The 19,417-nt window shown below is 35.2% G+C and overlaps 1 protein-coding gene across 1 annotated transcript in view; it reads left to right on the forward strand.

Moving 5' to 3' along the window:
• The window catches only part of CWC22 (CWC22 spliceosome associated protein homolog), a 56,426-nt gene that overhangs the window by 14,598 nt on the left and 22,411 nt on the right, over nucleotides 1-19,417 (forward strand). Inside the window, exons 4-12 of the mRNA XM_008054232.1 lie at nucleotides 3,203-3,270; nucleotides 4,734-4,838; nucleotides 9,642-9,887; nucleotides 11,598-11,726; nucleotides 13,688-13,856; nucleotides 14,236-14,289; nucleotides 16,662-16,797; nucleotides 16,890-17,096; nucleotides 17,187-17,249. Coding sequence (XP_008052423.1) covers nucleotides 3,203-3,270; nucleotides 4,734-4,838; nucleotides 9,642-9,887; nucleotides 11,598-11,726; nucleotides 13,688-13,856; nucleotides 14,236-14,289; nucleotides 16,662-16,797; nucleotides 16,890-17,096; nucleotides 17,187-17,249 — 1,177 coding nt within the window. The remainder of the gene's footprint in view (nucleotides 1-3,202; nucleotides 3,271-4,733; nucleotides 4,839-9,641; nucleotides 9,888-11,597; nucleotides 11,727-13,687; nucleotides 13,857-14,235; nucleotides 14,290-16,661; nucleotides 16,798-16,889; nucleotides 17,097-17,186; nucleotides 17,250-19,417) is intronic.

Raw genomic sequence — 19,417 nt, forward strand, 5'->3', positions numbered from 1 at the left:
AGACAGATGTCTCTACGTAGAAGTCTGTCTATGTTAAACAAGAGATTGATGCCTTCTCCACACAGAGAGAAATGTTGATCTTTCTCGGAATCCTCTTCTTGCTTATTTTAGTCTCTGCTTCTCCAGGCTTCCCTCTTGTGATCCTGCTGGGTCCTGTGTGGTATCCCACCTGCCCCACCACCTGCTTCCAGTCCAAGAATGGTGACTTTGGTCAGCATGCCCTTCACACTTAGTAGTTTGGCCATCCCAGCCAGTTCTCTTTAGTCTGCCTCTCTCTCTTGTTAGCCACAACAGGTATTCTAGCTGGGTTAGGGCTCACTCTTTCTTACTTCAGTTGAAGTTCAGATCCTCCCTTGATGTTCTGAAGACTCATCTTATAAGTTCATAATCTGAGGATCCGTTTTTCCCTTGAACCTTACTGTAGCTTCCTTAGCAAGCTGGAAGCAAACTCCCTACCTCTTCCAGCCTCTCCTTTACCTTCCTCTTAAACGCTAGCGGATCCACAAAGACACTGGACTCAGTTTTCTTTTCCACTTATCTTCCATACTGCTGTCTGTACATTGTTAGTCTACAAGTGACTACATGTTGTCGACATATTGGTTTTGCTTATTGAGCAATCTAGAAATTTTTTTAAAGGTAATTTTTACTGTGTTGTTTTCACCTACTACATTGACTTATAATCTAAATTCTGTGATAAAGGAAATAGGGCAATTCAGGTTGTTAATATTTGGATTATACCAGAAAATGATTTTTAACTTGGTGAAAGTCTATTTATCTATGAAAGCTGAATTCAGGTTCCCCTTTCCCACTGTCATCCTCAATACTCTGCCACAGTGTTCCTTACTGAAGATTTCTTGTTATCACTTACTATGTGGGTCAGTCATTAGTTACTTGATCATGTTTATGAAATCCTTCTGATTCACAACTTTAGTATTTTTGGTTTCTCTCTTTTGCTCACAACAGATGTTACGGAGATGTGTTAAAAATCATTAGCACAGAATTGAGGCCTTTTTCCTAATGTAATCAAAATAATTGCCTTACTTTATAAAGAAAAAAGTAGATAGTGCAGTTTTGGGTTGTTTTTTGTTTTTTTCTTTTATTTGTTTGGTTTTTTTGAGTTGGAGTCTCACTCTGTCGCCCAGACTGGAGTGCAGTGGCCGCTCCCGGCCACTGCAGCCTCGCCTGCTGGTCTCCTACGATTCTTCCGCCTCAGCCTTCCGAGTAGCCGGAATTACAGGCATGTGCTACCATGCCCGGCTGATTTGTTTGTTTTTTTTTTTTTTTGAGTTGGAGTCGCACTCTCACCCAGACTGGAGTGCAGTGGCACACTTCTGGCCACCACAGTCTCGACCTGCTGGGCTCCAGTGATCCTTCCTCCTTAGCCTTCCAAGTAGCTGGAACTACAGGCGCACGCTGCCACACCCAACTGATTTTTGATTTATTGTAGAGACAAGGTTTCGCCAAGTTGCCCGGGCAGCTCTTGAACCCGCGGGTTCAGGCAATCCTCTCGCGTCAGCCTCCCAAAGTGCTGGGATTACAGACTGAGCCATCAAGCCCAGCTGATAGTGCAGTTTTATTGCTCTCTTTCTCTTCTCTTCTCTCTTCCTCTCCTCTTTTCTCCTTCTTTCTGGATCTCTTTCTGTCTGAGGAACAAATAATCTTATATATTTAATTGTGGAAATTTTTATAACCATCTCTCTCCTATAAGATCATAGCTACTTGAAGGTCTTTCTTGTCTTTTGTATCCTTCAGTATGTCTATACTATGTCTTTATAAATGATCGGTATAAACCTATATTTTATGTTACTGTTGAATTGCGTGTATTTTATGCTATGTATTTGGCTTAGAATCTTTATGTGAAGTTTTATAGACATCTGTGTCATGCATATTGAATAATTCTACTTCATTGTGTTGCTAAGTGAAATAGTTTTAAAAACTTTCTTATACATATTAGAACTTTAAGATGGTTGGATTTGGTGTAAAATAACAGACAAACTGTAGCTACTTAAAATGATAAATTTTGATTACATGCTTGTTCACCTACATAGACTAGTCTAGTAAGTGTATACTATTGAAAAAGTTCAATAGTTAATGAGACTGTTTTGGCAATTTGCTTGTGATAATGTTAGACTCAAATGGATGTTAATTAGATAGTTATAAAAGAGGAAGTTAGATGTGTGGAATGCCTGACCTGCTTGGGCAACTTGGTGAGACTTCATCTCTACAATAAATCAAAAATTAGCCAGGTGTGGTGGCACGCGCCTGTAGGTCTGGCTACTTGGAAGGCTGAGGTGGAAGGATCACCAGAGCCCAGCAGGTCGTGGCTGCCGTGGCTGGGAGCGTGCCACTGCACTCAAGTCTGGGTGACGGAGTGAGATCCAACGCAAAAAAAAAAAGCTTGTCAACATTGTTGACCTGTTGTATGAAAAATTTTACTGATACACAGAAATTATATTTTGGTTTCTTTAATGTATTTGGATTTTTAAATTAGAATATATTCTCACGCTGAATGGTTCATTTTGCTGTCTTGTCATATGTCTCAACAATTGCATGTTACATGAAGTTACTTATTTGTATGTTGGTTGTTTTTCAAAGGAACCCCTATCTTAAAAGTCATGTTTTTCACTTCTCTAGAGCCTAACACAGTTTCGTACATAGCAAATGCTAAAATAATGTTTGTTGAAAACAAAAATGAATTTTTATAAATAATGCTAGAGATAGTTTCTTGCAGCTGTTTGTTATAACCTGTACTAATATTGTGGTTTTCATACATCAAAGGAGATATAAGGTACAATTTTATAAGACTTAAGTATAACCACAAAACGAGTTCTTGCTTGAAACCTCTGCCCTTGGTTTTGTTTTTCACCTGGAGGTAATGAAAAAGCCCAATAGAAATTTATAACTTATTACATGGAAATAAAATACTGTTATCTAAAATCTGAGAATTATCTTTTACGTTGAATTTTGTTGGCTACAAAGAAGTATTCCATATTGAAACCAGGTATCTGCCATAGACAGGCCCATCTGGGATGCCTTAAAATATATTTTATGCTCTTTAGGTAACATGAATGATTCCTAAGATTAAAAAAAAAAGTTTTGATATAAATTCTAAAGTACATCCAATTTTCTGAGATAGATACTTCTCTATATTTTTTATCAAATAATTTTTGAAATGTTCCTTCCTTTTTTTTTCTTTTTAAAGCATTCTTCTGGTCATGACAGAAGGGAAAACTATAATTCTTATCAGAGGACCTCCTCTCCAGAAGATAGGTAAGCAGTTTCATGTTCTAGTGTAATTTAAATTTTTTATAGTAAGTTTATTCAATAATTTATCTTGTAGATTTCTAGTTTTAGAGTGGACAGCTTAGTATTAATGGGGTTATAGCCAGTACTCCTTGAGTGGGCTGTAGGAGGAATTATCCTTGAATGAGCTGTTCCAGGAGTTACTAGTAAATTATTCTAGATTTTATGTAATTTTTTATATGAAAGGAATAATTTTAAAATCTCAAATACTGGTAGAATGAACGTTTATAAAATGGAAAACTGAGTTGAGATTACATTTTTTTTGTCTTCAAAATGATCTTATACAGAGTAAATCATTTTATCATAATTATATTAAGATCAGTGATCCAAAAATGTTACCATTGGTGTACATTATGCATTCATATTAGGACTACAGTTATTTCATGTATGACCATTAGAAGTCCATTAAAAATATGGCCTATTAAAAATAATGACTGTAAAAAATAATCTTTTATGAGCCCATTAAAAATAATTTATGGGCTGGGCACAGTGGCTTACGCCTGTAATTCCAGAACTTTGAAAGGCCGAGGTGGGAGGATTGTTTGAGACCAGAAATTTAGAGCCAGTCTGGGCAACATAGCAAGGCACTGTCTCTGCAAAAATATTTAAAAAGTAAAAATTAGCCGGGCATGGTAGTGCACATTTCTAAGACCCAGGTATTTGGGAGGCTGAGGTGGAAGGATAGCTTGGTACCAGGAGTTCGAGGCAGCAGTAAGCTATGATTGTACTACTGTATTCCAGCCTGAGTGACAGAGTGAGACCCTATCTCTAATGATAACAATTTATGAAGGAAGAAGCATCCTCTAAACTTTATTTCAATTGTCTAATTTCTTCCTTACTCCCTGTGTACGTTCTTCTTTTCTACTCTGCTATGGACATCAAATTAATTGCTTGGTTTGTGACTACTTATTACCTTTGACCAATCACCAACTCTCTCTATGAAGCATACATCTCTTTCTCACTACACACACAGATGCACACAGGTATCTGTGTGTGTATAACTTAATTGTAGATGTGTATATAAAATATGGATTATGTTACTGTGAATAATTGTTATGTTTGTATTTAACTTCTTTCAGGGTTCTCTGACTTATTAACTTTTAAGATTCAAATAACTGATCTGATGCTACCCACCCTTGTTTACTAGTAATTTCAATCCATTCTCACTGCTACCCAGTAATGCATTTTCAAGAATAACAGCTGATTAATCTATAGTCTTTTTGAGTGGAATGAAATTGGTTTGCTGTGTACAAGCTGAAAGCTTTTGTAATCCTAACTGAATGAATGAGTATTAGCAAAATGAGCTATTTATTTAAAACATTTTTAAAAGATGGTGTTCAATCAGAGTTGTCTTAGCATTACCAATATAAGACTTTTTAAAGTTTTTATAACATAGTTGTTTTCAACTTTCAACTTATTTTATATGTTAGATACATAGAAAGATCCCCCCGGGACAGAGACTACTTAGATTACAGCAGGTCAGATTACGAGCATTCCAGAAGAAGACATTCTTATGATAGCAACATGGAGTCACGGTTAGTATTGGGAATTTTTAACTACAGAAAAATTGTATTTGTTTAATTTTTTTTTTTATGCTTTGTAACAAAAACAATAATAATATCAGTTAGCATTGGCTGTTCTTAGGTGCCAGATTTTCTAATAAGGACTTCCTATGAATTAACTCTTTATTGCAGTAAATATGTGAAGTAGATAATGTTTTGTCTGCTTTACAGCTAAAGAAACTAAGGCCGAGAAAGTTTGGTAATTTGTGTTTTTCAAAAATAACAGTGGCAAGCCCAGATCTGTCTGACTTTAAAGCCCAAGCTCTTATTTGTTATAAATAAGGTTGGTTTATTTGATATTTTTAGATTCTTTACTAAATGGAAGAAATTTCTATCATATAATATGCAGTGATCTAAGTTTACTTTCCTGCATAATGGAGAGGGACATTGAAAATGAGTTTTCCAATTTGTAGTTTTTTTCTACACATAAATAATTCTTACTTGAGCCTTGGAGACTGTAAGATTTACCTGGTTGAGAGATAGGTAAGGGAATGGAATGGAGGGCAGGTAAATTCCTCTCCAAAGCAAAGAACATTGGAATGAGTGTTTGGAAACTCTCAGGGGCAGTATTTAACAAGAGTCGGACATAAATGCCATACATATTTCATTGAAAACTAGGTGGAAGATGGGCACAGTGGCTCATCCTATAACTCTAGCACTTTGGGAGGCCAAAGCAAGAGGATTGCTTGAGCCTAGGAGTTGACAGCCTAGACAGGAAGACTTCGTCTCTACAAAAAAAAAAAATTAGCCAGGTGTAGTGGCACACACTTTTCGTCCCGGCTACTTAGGAGGCTGAGATGGAAGAATTGCCTGAGCACAGAAGGTCGAAGCTGTGGTAAGCTGTGGTCATGCCGCTGCTCTCCAGCCTGAGTGAGAGAGTAAGACCTCAAACTCAAAAAAAGAAAAGAAAACTAGGCAGAGTGTTATAATCCCGTGTTATTGATCTGTATTTATAATAGTGGACTCAAAACACCCCAGAATTTATTTATAAAAATTGTGTATTTTTACGTGTTTTAACTCACCTTCAAAGTACTCTTTGTTTTATACAATACACCTATCGAGACACTTTTTCCACTGTTCAAAACAGTTTTTGAACTCATCATTTTCGATGGCTTTTTTTTTGTTTCATCTTTTTCACAGTGGCAAAATGTTTCCCTTTGAGGACTTTTTTCCATTCAGGGAAACAATAAAAAAGTAACTTAGGGTGAGATCGGATAAATAGGGAGGGTGAGGTATGGGGTCATGCCATTTTTTACCAAAAACTGCTGAACATTCAGTTCGGTGTGGGCAGGTGTACTCATAAATCACCCTTCGTGAAATGGGCAAATGTGTTGAAATAATCTCCAAAAAAAATTCACTGAAGTCAAATGTAATCTTTTACAATAACACCGGCTGGTACACTGATGCCAGTGGGTTTTTAGAACACTTGCCTAGTGGGGGAAGTCTGTACTACAAGGGGCCCGCCCTCCAAAAAAGATAATTTGGGGGTTTTTTTTTGGGTCCCCTTCATATTTTTAGTTTCTTTTCTCCTTCGAAGAAATTAGTAGTAGTTTTTACAATGAGGAAGAAAATCCCTAGGGAAGAAAATCCCCTGGTAGAAATAATTGTAGTCTCAAAAAAAGTAGGTGGGCAGATGCTTGGGAGTCTCCGTATGGGGAAGAAAGTAAGTTAACTGGAATTCTGCAGGTGGAAATAATTCTTAGCTACCCCAAGACAGATGTCATTATATAGGGCATACTCCATTTATTAACTTGCATATATCCATGTATATGAGAGGAGTAGTGATGTAGGCAATTCACTAGTCATTTGAAATTGGCTCTGGAATGTCTCTGCTTTAGCCTTTTAATGAGGTAATGTTGCAGAGTAGAAAGAGTTTAGATTTCATATTCATACAGATTGGAGTTCAAACCTTAGTTACTAGTTGTAGAAATATGGTAAAATTTCTTACCAAGTTTCTTCTGTGCTTCAGTTTCTTCATCGATAAAATGAAGTTGATAACATGCATCTTATCTTATTGTTAGGTTTAAAAGTAAATTCTGTCCTACTACCATATCTGAACATAGTAGAGACTAAGAAAATGATGTTTTTTAATATTTTTTTGAGCATATGAATTTGAGTAGTGAAAAAATGGCACTTCAACTAGAATATAGAGAACAGTAGAAGAATTCAAATTGTCTAGTGTTGTGTAAAGTAGTTGATACTAAATGTATTTCTAATTAATCTGATACTACAATTTTAGTATTTTTATAAAGGAACTATGATCTGTCTTCCAAGTTCTGTCCTGTCTCTCTAACAACCATTTTTTTTGGTCCCTTTGAAGACATGTCTACCTGTGTTATCGTTTTCATAAAACCCTCTCTCCTGATTTTTCTGTTTTCCTTATTAGCTATCCAGTTTCTAAAACTTATCTGTCATGTTTTATTGTTCACTAAAATCTAGTTGTTTTTGATGTCTCTTACATAACTATCCAACTCATGACAACCAAGATTATACCCCCACTAGAATTTTGACCAAATTCCTCAGGAGTTTGGAGCTAAGCACATTACTTGGTATCTGCAGCCCAAATTTCCTTCTCATTACTTTCTAGTATATACCTAATCCTAAAATGTCAAATTAAATTAGCCTTCAAAAGCCAGTCTCATCAGTTGTCACCTAATGACATCTTAACAAGAACAACTATCACCATAATTGGTGATTAAGCATTTTGTATTCTTTCTCAAATACTCAAAAACTTTCTCAAAAACTCTTACAAACTAGATACTGTTTTTTCCAACTTACAAATAGGAAAATGAGTTTGAGTTGATTAAGTAACTTACCTGAGGTTGCAGTTACCCATTTGGTAGTTATTGGATCTGGGATTTGAAATGTTTTTTTCCACAACCTCTTATTGTACTACTTCAGTATAACGTTTTATGTTTAGTCCAGTATATGCATATGCAGTCCCGCATGATCCACAGTCACACTGTGAAGTAAGCAAACAAGGTATTATGTAGATACAAAGGCTAACACTCCAGTAATGTTTCTGTTTAGACTCTAAGAATATTTTATTTCTTCCCCACTGTAAAGGAACAAATACAGTCATTATAAGGAGATGATTTTATCAGCCAGCTAGACATCTTACCTGGAATTTCTTGGAATAATCATAACCAATGTCAGCAAATCCCTGCTATAGCTACTCTCTTGAAACATACTACATTTGCAGTAAGAAGCAACTCAGTTGCAAATTAGTACAGAGAATTCAAGAGCACCTACCTGTCTTTGAGACTAATTGGGGTTTATATTTCAAACTCCTTTTGTTTTCCTGTGTTCACTCTGTTAGTGTACGCAGACTGTCCTCATTGGCAGTGAGTCACTGAAGTCTCTTATACCCTCAGTTTGAAAACTGTTCCTCTACAACTGTCTGAAAAGGTGACTTCTTTATGTAGGTTGTATTGCTATGTATTAAAACAGATCATCTCAAACATTCCTGTTAGATTTAGCTAAAACCTATCCTGCAGTTTCCTGTTGATGTAGTGGTAATATGAAACTTACTTTTATTTACTATATTCGTATAACTCATGTTACACAACGCATACACAGAATGATCCGGGCTTCCGAGGCAATATATGTAAAAGCATAGCAAAGTGGACAGACTTTTATCTGAGGAAAGATAACAAAAAACAAGGACTTACTCTCTGCTATAGTTCTTGATAATTTCAGGGAACAATATCCTGATGGTTTAAAAAAGTGCTAGCTTAAGCCGGGCTCGGTGGTTCAGCCTGTAATCCCATGCCTTTGGGAGGCTGAGGTGAGTGGATTGCCTGAGCCCGCGGGTTCGAGACCTGCCTGGGCAACGAGACCTCATCTCTACAATAAATCAAAAGATGAGCCGGGCGTGGTAGCGCACACCTGTAATTCTGGCTACTCGGAAGACTAAGGCGGAAGGATCGCCAGAGCCCAGCAGGTCGAGGCTGCGGTCGCCGGGAGTGGCCACTGCACTCCAGTCTGGGCGACCGAGTGAGACTCCAACTCAAAAAAAAAAAGTGCTAGCTTAAGAAAGAATAACCACTCATATTAGTAGAGAAGAGTAATCGTGACTAGAAATGCTTTGTTTTGTTTTTGTTTTGTTTTCATTTTGTGTCAAGTAACCAGGAACTTCTGATATTGAGATTTCTAATAAAAATACTGGTTCTATCAAGAAACATTTTTTAGTATTATATTTTTATAACAGTCTTAGCACTTAAAATTATTACAATTGGAGATAAATTCTGATTTATCCTTTATATAATTTGTCATCTGTACAACAGGCCAATTTATCTTCTTAAAACATCTATTTTCATATCACTCTCCTACTCAGAAACTTTTAATGATCATTTCCTATGACCTCTAGTCTAAAACCTTGAAGTCTGTTTTTTTTCTTTCACAATCTGACTCAAACTCATCTGTCCAACTACCATCACACATGATTCTTTATAGTTTACAGTGTAATCTACTCATTCTGGCCTAATATCTCTTCTCAGATTTTCAGTAGTTATTCCCTCTTCTACTAATTGCAAAATGTCATCCTCTCTCTCCCTTTCTGAATCCTCCCGTGCTTTCTGCCAATCTGATTCCTATGATACTTTCACAACCGACTTTAAGTTATAATTTCTCTGTGATGCACTTACTCGCTATTCTAGGCCACTTTTCCTAGTCTGAATTTGTGGGGCCCACTTATGGTCTCACTTACTTGGTGTACAGTGCATTATAAAAATGTAAATGATTTTATATTGTTTTTTCTTTAAAAAAAAATTACAGAAGTAGGGACCGGGAAAAACGCAGAGAAAGAGAAAGAGATATGGATCGGAAAAGGTCCCGGAAATCCCCATCTCCTGGGAGAAGAAGCCCAGAATCATCAGTACCCCAGAATTCTTCTGCTCAGGATGAACCTACTGCAAAGAAGAAGAAAGATGAGCTGGATCCTCTTCTTACTCGTACTGGTGGAGCATATATTCCCCCTGCAAAGCTCAGGATGATGCAAGAACAGATTACAGATAAAAACAGGTTTGTTAGTGTCATGAAGAATATAAGTCAATGACATCCTTATTGAAAAATAAGTCAACCTTGGCTCTTGAGAATTTACATTACTTCACAGTGATAGAGACCTCAAATTAGAGACCTTTTTCCTTCCTCATAGCTCCACTGGAGCCCTGCATACTGGTCGCCCTGACATTAACTCATAATTTCTTTATTTTTTGCACAAATGAATTAAGAAGTTTGAGAAAAAGATTGTTTACTTTTTTTTTTTAGTATTTTTAAACTATTTTTCCTTTTATTCTCATGATGCATGCCTATTGAGAGTGTTCATTTTTTGTAGATCATCACAAGTACTGTTTATTTTTTAGGTCTAAAATGGATCTTTCAATTGTAGTAATCCAGGAGTCAGCAAACTTTTTCTGTAGAAGGCCAGATAGTACATATTTTAGGCTGTGAATCATTCTGTCTCAGTTGCTGCTACTCATCTCCACCATTGCAGTGTGAAAATAATCATAGGCAGTGTGTAAACAAATGAATGTGGGTGTGTTACAGTAAAACTTTATTTACAAAAGCACGTGATTGACTGTATTTGGCTCATGGATTGTAGTTTGCCGACCTCTGTGCTAATCTATAAAACTAAGTTTGCTGTTTCCTCTTTTTCCACCTTTTCTTTAGGCCATAGTATCTTAGACTGTACTTTTTTGCTATGCCAAGGCAAACAAACAAAATTCATATACGAAGTCACACTCAAATACCCTTCCCTTTTCAAAATAATTAGGCTATTGAGTAGCTATTTTTCAAAGTACAGCTAAATTTTTAAGATGTTTTCTCTAGTAAAATGAGTTGATAACTAGTAAAACTATGGTTCCAGATTGAAGTGGAACCAACTAGTCAACTGTCAGGTAACTAGTAAAAAGATTAGGATAGAAGGGAGCAACACTTTAAGAAAAACAAATTTGAAGTGAGCAAGAAGGAATGCTTCTATGTCTTTTTGAAGGTGTTTTAATGTCAGCTTGAAAAGTGCTTGAGAACCTTATATCTAAACTTGTTTGAAGAATTAGCTTGAAATACAAATGTAATTTATAGAAAACTAAAAATTTGAAATAAAACAAAAAAGTTGAAGAGCTAGAAAGGAGCATTAGATGACATTAAGTTCAAAACTATAAGCAAATTTATCTTTATGTGTTATATTTTAGCACTTGGTAGTGACATTTCGAGTCAGTTGAGAAGAAATTTAGAGACTGCTTCTGTGTTTAGTGAGAGCTTCCTTATCAAGTAGATTTGCTTATGCAGAAAGCAATAGTGGCTGCAGTAGTGAGAAGTACTCACTTTCTCTAGTCCAACCCATTCCAAAGCAATTCTAATTGTAAACTAGAGACTTTGTTAATCCAAGTCTTGCTTCCTTATAAATGAAGTGGGCAATTGGAGTCAGCAATATATGCAATTTTAAGCAGATTCCTGGGAGATAATTTTATATATAGTTGAATCCATTCATACACTGTAAAGGGCACAAGAAAAGTAGACAGCTTTAAGAGACGTCTATAGCCTTGCTTTCAGTAGATACTTAATCGGGTGAATTGCAGGCTTCCTGATTAGGAAGTATAATTGTACTTGATAGGTCATTTTGTGAAAATAGTGTTAAAAATAAAGGAACATTTAGTAGTTTTTATGTTCTTATTATAGCCTCTTGTTATTGTAATTGTTGACAACGTTTTAATATTCATGAAAATTTTTTAGTTTAGCATACCAGAGGATGAGCTGGGAAGCCCTAAAGAAGTCAATCAATGGCCTTATCAACAAAGTCAACATTTCCAATATAAGTATCATTATTCAAGAGCTTCTTCAAGAAAATATAGTTAGAGGAAGGTAGGTATCAGCTGTTTTATTTGTGGTATTTCTAACTAATTTTTTCAAAGGAGCATAATATCTACATGAACAATAATCATAGATTGTAAAATCAAGTGGTATGATGCCTTTAGCTTTATTCATTTTACTGAAAATCTCTTTGGGTATTGTGAGTCTTTTGTAGTTCCATATGAATTTTAGGATTTTCCTCTTCTATTTCTGTAAAAAAATGTCATTGGAATTTTGATATGGATTGAGTGGAATCAGTGTTTGGGTAGTATGGACATTTTGACAATATTCTTTTGATCTATGGACATGGGATATCTTTCCATTTATTTGTGTGTTCTTCCACTTTTTTCCATTAGTGTTTTATGGTTTTTAGTGTACAGATGTTTTACCTCCATGGTTACATTTATTCCTAAGTAGTTTTTTGTTTTTTTGGGTTTTTTTGGTGGCTGTTGTAAATAGGATTATTTTCTTGTTTCTTTTTTCAGATAGTTAATTGTTTGTAGATAGAAACACTACTGATTTTCGTATGTTAATTTTGTATCCTGCAACTGTACTGAATCTGTTTATTTGTTCTAATAGTTTTTTTGTGGAGTCTTTAGGGTTTTCTATATATAAGATCATGTTGACTGCAAACAGACTTCTTTCTTTTTGATTCGGATACCTTTCAGTTCTTTCTCATGCCAAATTGCTCTAGCTAGGACTTCTGGTACTATGTTAAATAGAAGTAGTAAGAGTGGGCATCCTTTTCTTGTTGCTGACCTTAAAAGAAAAGCTTTCAACTTTTCACTGTTAAGTATGATATTACCTATGGGCTTGCCATATACTGCCTTTATTTCAGCTTATTTCTAATGAAGGCAAAGTGAGAATGTGAAAGAAGTGAGAAAGATGAGCAGTACATTTTAGAAAAGCAGATGGGAATCACTTGTCATTCTGTGTGGTTTTAAGCAATGTAATGACAATTGATGATATTTAAGGGTCAAAAAATAGAAATATTCTATATTTCATTTATTATCTTAAAATCTGAGAGCTGTTTTCTCATGTCATTTCACATGAATCTGATTCATCTAAAAAAGACTGGGGATATAAAGTAAATGCAGTGAGTACAGAAACTTGACCTCAAAGGTAGGCAGAGTTCTTTTTATACTACTTGGAAAAAAAGCAGACTTAGAGGAGTTATGTAGATTGCTTAAGATATTATCATTAATAAGTTGAATTCTTGTTTTTCCCACTTTCTACTCATGATTCAGTTACCATACCAAAACCTGCTTAGACTTTCTGACTTTCAGCAATCCAATCATCAATTGTCATTACATTGCTGAAAGTAACTTTAGTTAGTTCATTTGCATTTCTCCCCCTCCTCAAGAAATACATATAGAAACATGAGCATTTCAAAATGAGTTGCAAGTAGGTACCTTTTATTCTTCTTTCATTGTTTTAGTGTTAGTCTTGTAGTGCTTTTCTTGTATCTTTCTCTCTCATAGGAATATTTCAAATCTTCATTTTTCTTCTACAATTAAACATAAAGATATAAAAACCCACATTTGTCTTTAAGTACAGAATTAATTTTATTTAAATATGAATCCATAGCAGAAACTTAATGTATGAATTTTGTACTTTTGAAGCAGGTCTTTGTTTTTTCCTTGTGTTTTTGAAAATGTTAAACAGATTGTTTCTATGAACTTTAAAACCTCAAATTCAAGATTAGCTATAACAAACCAGGGAAAGAGAAATTATATTTAGAGAAAAATTTTGAAGAAAAAATTGAAATATAATCTCATTCTGTTTTATAAAATCACAAATTCCAATTTTGTTTTCTGAAAAGTAGTTATTTCTTAGTAAGATGGTCCATTTAGTCCTGACTTAGCTTTTCTGACTATTTACAGAGGAATACTATTGCTGAATTTTTAATGAGTTTTTTTCCTTCTAATTAACTTGGTTCTTGTTGACTCCTTTTGCAATTCTTTTTTACACAGAGGACTGCTTTCCAGATCTGTTTTGCAAGCACAGAGTGCTTCTCCAATCTTCACCCATGTTTATGCAGCATTAGTGGCAATTATCAACTCAAAATTTCCACAAATCGGAGAATTAATACTCAAGAGGCTAATTCTTAATTTTCGAAAAGGCTATCGAAGAAATGATAAGGTATATGGACATGGCTTGTAAATAGACTGACACATAGAACTTGACTAATAAGCCAGTATCAACAAAAGTATGCTGTGTTGATTTTATATAGGAAGGCTTTTTGAAAACCATTTCATGAAAACTCTTTTGCTCTATTAAATATCCCTGGCCCCTAATGATAAGCCAAAAATTATGGCTATAACTGTAAAATTAGAATTATTTAGCCAGAAGTGACACTTTCATGTGTATTGTTTTTATCTCATAACTTTCTTATAATATAAAAATTATACTTGCCTGTTACATGTTTTAAATAGTTATGTTAGTGTACTATAGATTCTTTAGATAACTGAAAATTGATTTGAGTTTATGTACTAACTTTGTCTTCATTTTATCTTTTTAGCAACTTTGTCTGACTGCTTCAAAATTTGTGGCACATCTTATTAACCAAAATGTGGTAAGTAATTATCTTCAAAACTTGATTCCATTCACATCTCTGTTTTGTTTTGATGTATAGTTCTTGAGATAAATATCTTGGATGATATTTTAGTTTTAAAACTATAATAAATGTACTTAATATTCTGTATCAAATTGGTCTACTTGAATACAAATTATTCCTTCAAAGAATGTAATTTATTCCTTTTTATAAAATAATAAAATCTGTATCTCCTCCACTCCTTTCCCTGTACCTGGTATTCATAGGAACCTAATAAATATCTAATTTTCTACAAAAACCTCCACTCCCTGTGATTACATATGCATTGTCACATATCATTAGAATCCGTTTATAAAGCTATAGTAGATTAAATAATTATAATTTTTGGTAAATGCAAATAATTTTATCATTTTATTCAGTTTGTGTTTGTTTTGTATTCATCCACTATTTGATGATTTTGATTTAGTTTGTTCACCCTGAAAATAGTAAAATTGTTCTTGTTTATACTCAAAAGTTTTCTTTCAAGGCTAAGTGCAGTGACTCACTTCTGTAATCCCAGCACTCTTGGGACACTGAGGTAGGAGGATTGCTTGAGCCCAGGAGTTTGAGACCAGCTTGAGCATCATAATACCATGTCTCTACAAAAAATAATAAAAAATTAACTGGACTTAGCGGCACGCATCTGTAGTCCCAGCTACTTACTTGGGAAGCTGTGGTAGGATCGCCTGAACACAAGAGGTTGAGGTGACAGCAAACCGTGATCGTGCCACTGCCCTTCAGCCTGGACGATAGTGAGACTCCAACTGAAAAACAAACAATCAAGTAAATAAAGTTTTCCTTCAGATATATATTATCCTTAAAATAGATACATAATTAATTTAATTAATCTTCATTTCAGTGAAGAAAATTTTGAAGTCATAGTCTTTTTTTCTAACATTAAATAATATTTTAATTCTTACCTATGTGAAATTCTTTCCAGTCTTTCCTTTCTGAAATATTTTAGATTTTAGCCTAATTAGTCATTATATTATTATAATAACCTACTACCTAAGATCATGGAAACATAATTTCACATGTTTATAACAGCAGAGCCATGATTCCATTTTTCATTGTATATTACACTTACGTTAGCGATTTTTGACATTGCCGTAAAACAGTTAAAAATGATCAATGTTTTGCATCTTTATAGAGCAGTATTTTCTTGTTACTGATATAAGACTATTTGACCCCCTCCTCCCCTCAAAAAAAGGAATATGTATTTTAGATGTTGTGCACAATGTAAAAGGCATATTCTTACGATCTGAGGTTATCCTTCTTCTTTTCTCATCTCAAATAAGTGTCTGACATGAGAGAGGCGTATATGTGATGTTTTGAACATTCTTTCTAATTCTTACCACAGCAAAACTTCTCAGTAGAATTTTTTTTTTTTTTTTTGAGTTGGAGTCTCACTCTGTCGCCCAGACTGGAGTGCAGTGGCTGCTCCCGGCCACCGCAGCTTTGACCTGCTGGGCTCCGGCAATCCTTCCACCTCAGCCTTCTGAGTAGCCGGAATTATAGGCATGCGCTACCACGCCCGGCTGATTTTTTTTATTTATTGTAGAGATGAAGTCTCGCTGCAATGATTGCATTGCCCATATGATGGACAAAGTTTTATAATGAACACAGAAGTACTCCAAATAGGGGATGCCATGTTTCTATCATTTTCATTATGTATCTATTAAAAATTTTCAGATGACTATTCCAAAAATCTTACTCTTTTGGATATAACTATTTGAATTATTTTCAGAAGAAATATTTTTCTTAGATATTATTTACAGATAACGCCACAGATAATTTGAAAAAATAAGTCAAAGATTATATACTAATTTTTAATGAGATAACTATTATTTTCATCATTGTATGAGGCACAATAACATGATTCTTTTTATAATATCCTTCTCCATAACCACAATTCTTTATATCCATTTCCCAATTCAGTGTCAGTAACTGTGAAACAGCAAATAGTCTTTAAGGTACTGAGTACTAATCTTATCACAAAATATCTTAATAGTTTCTGGTACACAAAAAGAGTTATGAATACTTCCTTTTTTCAAAATTAAATCAAACTATTTACACTGGCCATGTTCAAAAATTGATATTTATGAACAAACCCAGGTAGAGTGGGAATAAAATTCTACTGAGCCGGGCTCGGTGGCTTAGCCTGTAATCCCGTGACTTGGGAGGCTGAAGTGAGTGGATTGCCTGAGCCCGCAGGTTTGAGAGTGGCCACTGCACTCCAGTCTGGGTGATCAAGTGAGACTCCAACTCAAAAAAAAAAAAAAAAAAATTTATCATCAATAATATTTTAATATGTAAAAGCATTTCTCTCTCCCTATGTCTGCATTCTATTTAAGGCACATGAAGTTTTATGCTTAGAGATGCTCACTTTGCTCCTGGAAAGACCAACAGACGATAGTGTTGAAGTTGCTATTGGTTTTCTCAAGGAATGTGGCCTCAAATTAACACAAGTGTCACCAAGAGGAATTAACGGTAAGTGTGTATCTTGTTTTGATGCTGAGCCTGTTGCAGTATTATAACATGTATTGCTTATTTTATTGTCTCTTCTTTCTATTTAACTTTAGCTATATTTGAACGCCTTCGAAACATTCTGCATGAGTCTGAAATTGACAAAAGAGTTCAGTATATGATTGAAGTGATGTTTGCTGTACGGAAGGATGGATTCAAGGACCACCCCATTATTCTAGAAGGACTTGACTTAGTGGAAGAAGATGATCAGTTCACTCATATGCTCCCTTTGGAGGATGACTATAATCCAGAAGATGTTCTTAGTAAGTCCTAGGGAGTGAGGGTGGGAAGAGGGGTACCAACAAATGTAAATATCAAAAATAAACACTTACCTTTTAATGTATCTTTTCTAGATGTTTTCAAGATGGATCCTAATTTTATGGAGAATGAAGAGAAGTACAAAGCTATTAAGAAGGGTAGGTAAAATTTTATAAAATAATTTAGTTTGGATAAGTTAAATAGTTATATAATACTGATAGAAAATATTTCTAGATAACTAATTTCTACCCAGTGAAATCTCTGCTCTTGTACATTCATATTCTTCACTGCTTCCCTGTGCATTAATTTTTTTCCCAGTATTTCATGTGCTAGAAATACCCATGGTATTACTTCATTCTGAATTATTTACCTCAGGAGCCCCAAACCCTTGGGCCACACAGCAGGAGTTGAGAGGTAGACTAGCGAGCTAGGCTTCATCTGTATTTACAGCTGCTCTCTATTGCTAGCAATACCGCCTGAACTTCACCTCCTATCAGATCAGCAACGGTATTAGAGTCTCATAGGAGTGCAAAACTATTATGAACCTAGCTTGAGAGATCTAGGTTGTGCTCTCCTTATGAGAATCAAATGCCTAATGATCTGAGGTAAAGCAGAGGCAGTGATGCTAGCACTGGGGAATAGCTGCAAATACAGATTACCATTAGCAGTGAGGTTTGTCTGCACAAAGACTATAGAATATTAGTTGCTTGCAGGCTCGTATAAAAACCCTATCAGTGAATGGCAAGTGAGTTGATGTACTTCAGTTGTACAGCTACATCTGGTGGTAATCTTTAAGTCAGAATCCAACACTTATTTTAGTCTGTGTGTGGCCCATCCATTATTTTATTTACCACTTCTGTTCATGCCTCTTTTTTTTTAGGATGAAGTGTATAATTATTTTATTATATATTACAGTGTAATAATAATATAAACAAAGTACACAATAAATGTTATGCACGTGAGTCATTCCAAAGTCATCCATACTCCCCTCCCCCCAGGTCTGTGGAAAAATTGTGTTCCAAACAACTGGTGCCTAATGTCAAAAAGGTTGGGGACCACTGATTTACCTCATTGTCCCTCTCCTCTTTCACTCTATTTAAGGTATGCAACCCTGAAGTCTCACCTCTCTTAAGAAATATCCATAGATTACTAATAGTCTTTATCTAACTTCTCTACCACTTACAGTCTGTGCCACCCAGTTTAATATCCAATTAAGTGGTATACTTTATTGTAAAGTTCTGTACTTTATTTATTGAGGTCAGATTGATATTCTCATAAGGTCACAGTATCAGTGACTAATAAATTGATAAATTGAAAATGACCGTTTGTACATTATTAGTATATTGCAAGCATTAACTTTGGACTAATTTTTGTGTGTGTTTTGCCTTTGACATTACCAACTGAGTGACCTGGAACAAGTTATTTGTTTGTTAAGAGTAAATTTACTTAACTATGGAAGGAGAAATAAAATATAATGCTTCCTATTGCCTTAGACAGTGGTAGCTATTTTTACTGTCAGTATTTTCACATTTGTGTTATTTTCTTCACAAAGCTAATATTCAGGCCTACTTACATAATAGTTTTCTGGGTTTATTTCCCTTGAGCTGTGGTTTTACCTTAGAAGTACTTACTACTCTGGAATCTTCTAGGAGAAGCGAGCAGGCACCTAGAGCTCTGTTCTTCAGTCTGCTTAAAAGTAGAAGAAACCTGGCTCAGTGGATCAGTCTGTAATCCCAGCACTTGGGAGTCCGAGGCAAGTGGATTGCCTGAGGGTTTGAGACTAGCCCAGGCAGCTTGGCGAGACCTCGTCTCTACAAAATATTTAAAAAATTAGCCAGACTTGGTAGCGTGCACTTGGTAGCGTACACTGGCTACTTGAAAGGCTGAGGCAGAAAGAAGGATGGTCAGAGCCCAGCTGGTCGACCCTGGGGTGGTTGTGAATGTGGCACTGCCATATAGCCAGGGAGACAGAGGAAGACTCCGACTCAAAAAAAAAAAGTGGAAGACAAAGGTGGAAGAAGCCTTCCACTTCTATACATAACCCAAAAATAGGGTACAATAAATAGGTTTCTTTTCTTAGATACTACTTTCTTTGGAGTTTTTCACTGCAGCTGGCCAGATTGCTTTTTCTGTTACAATTTTTTTTCCAAACATGGAGCACTCCTTAAACCCGTTTTGCCTTCTTTTCTTATGTATCTCTTTTACTACAGTTTTCCTGAAAGATGCCAAATTTTTGTGTGTGTATGTGAAATTCTTATTACACATGGTATGACTTTTTTTTCTTTTTAAACTTGGGAATTCTCTATCCATTGCTTTAGGGTCTAGG

The sequence above is a fragment of the Carlito syrichta genome, unplaced genomic scaffold (assembly GCF_000164805.1).
Source record: "Carlito syrichta isolate Samal-C Ts95f unplaced genomic scaffold, Tarsius_syrichta-2.0.1 Scaffold289272, whole genome shotgun sequence".
NCBI classification, from domain to species: domain Eukaryota; kingdom Metazoa; phylum Chordata; class Mammalia; order Primates; family Tarsiidae; genus Carlito; species Carlito syrichta.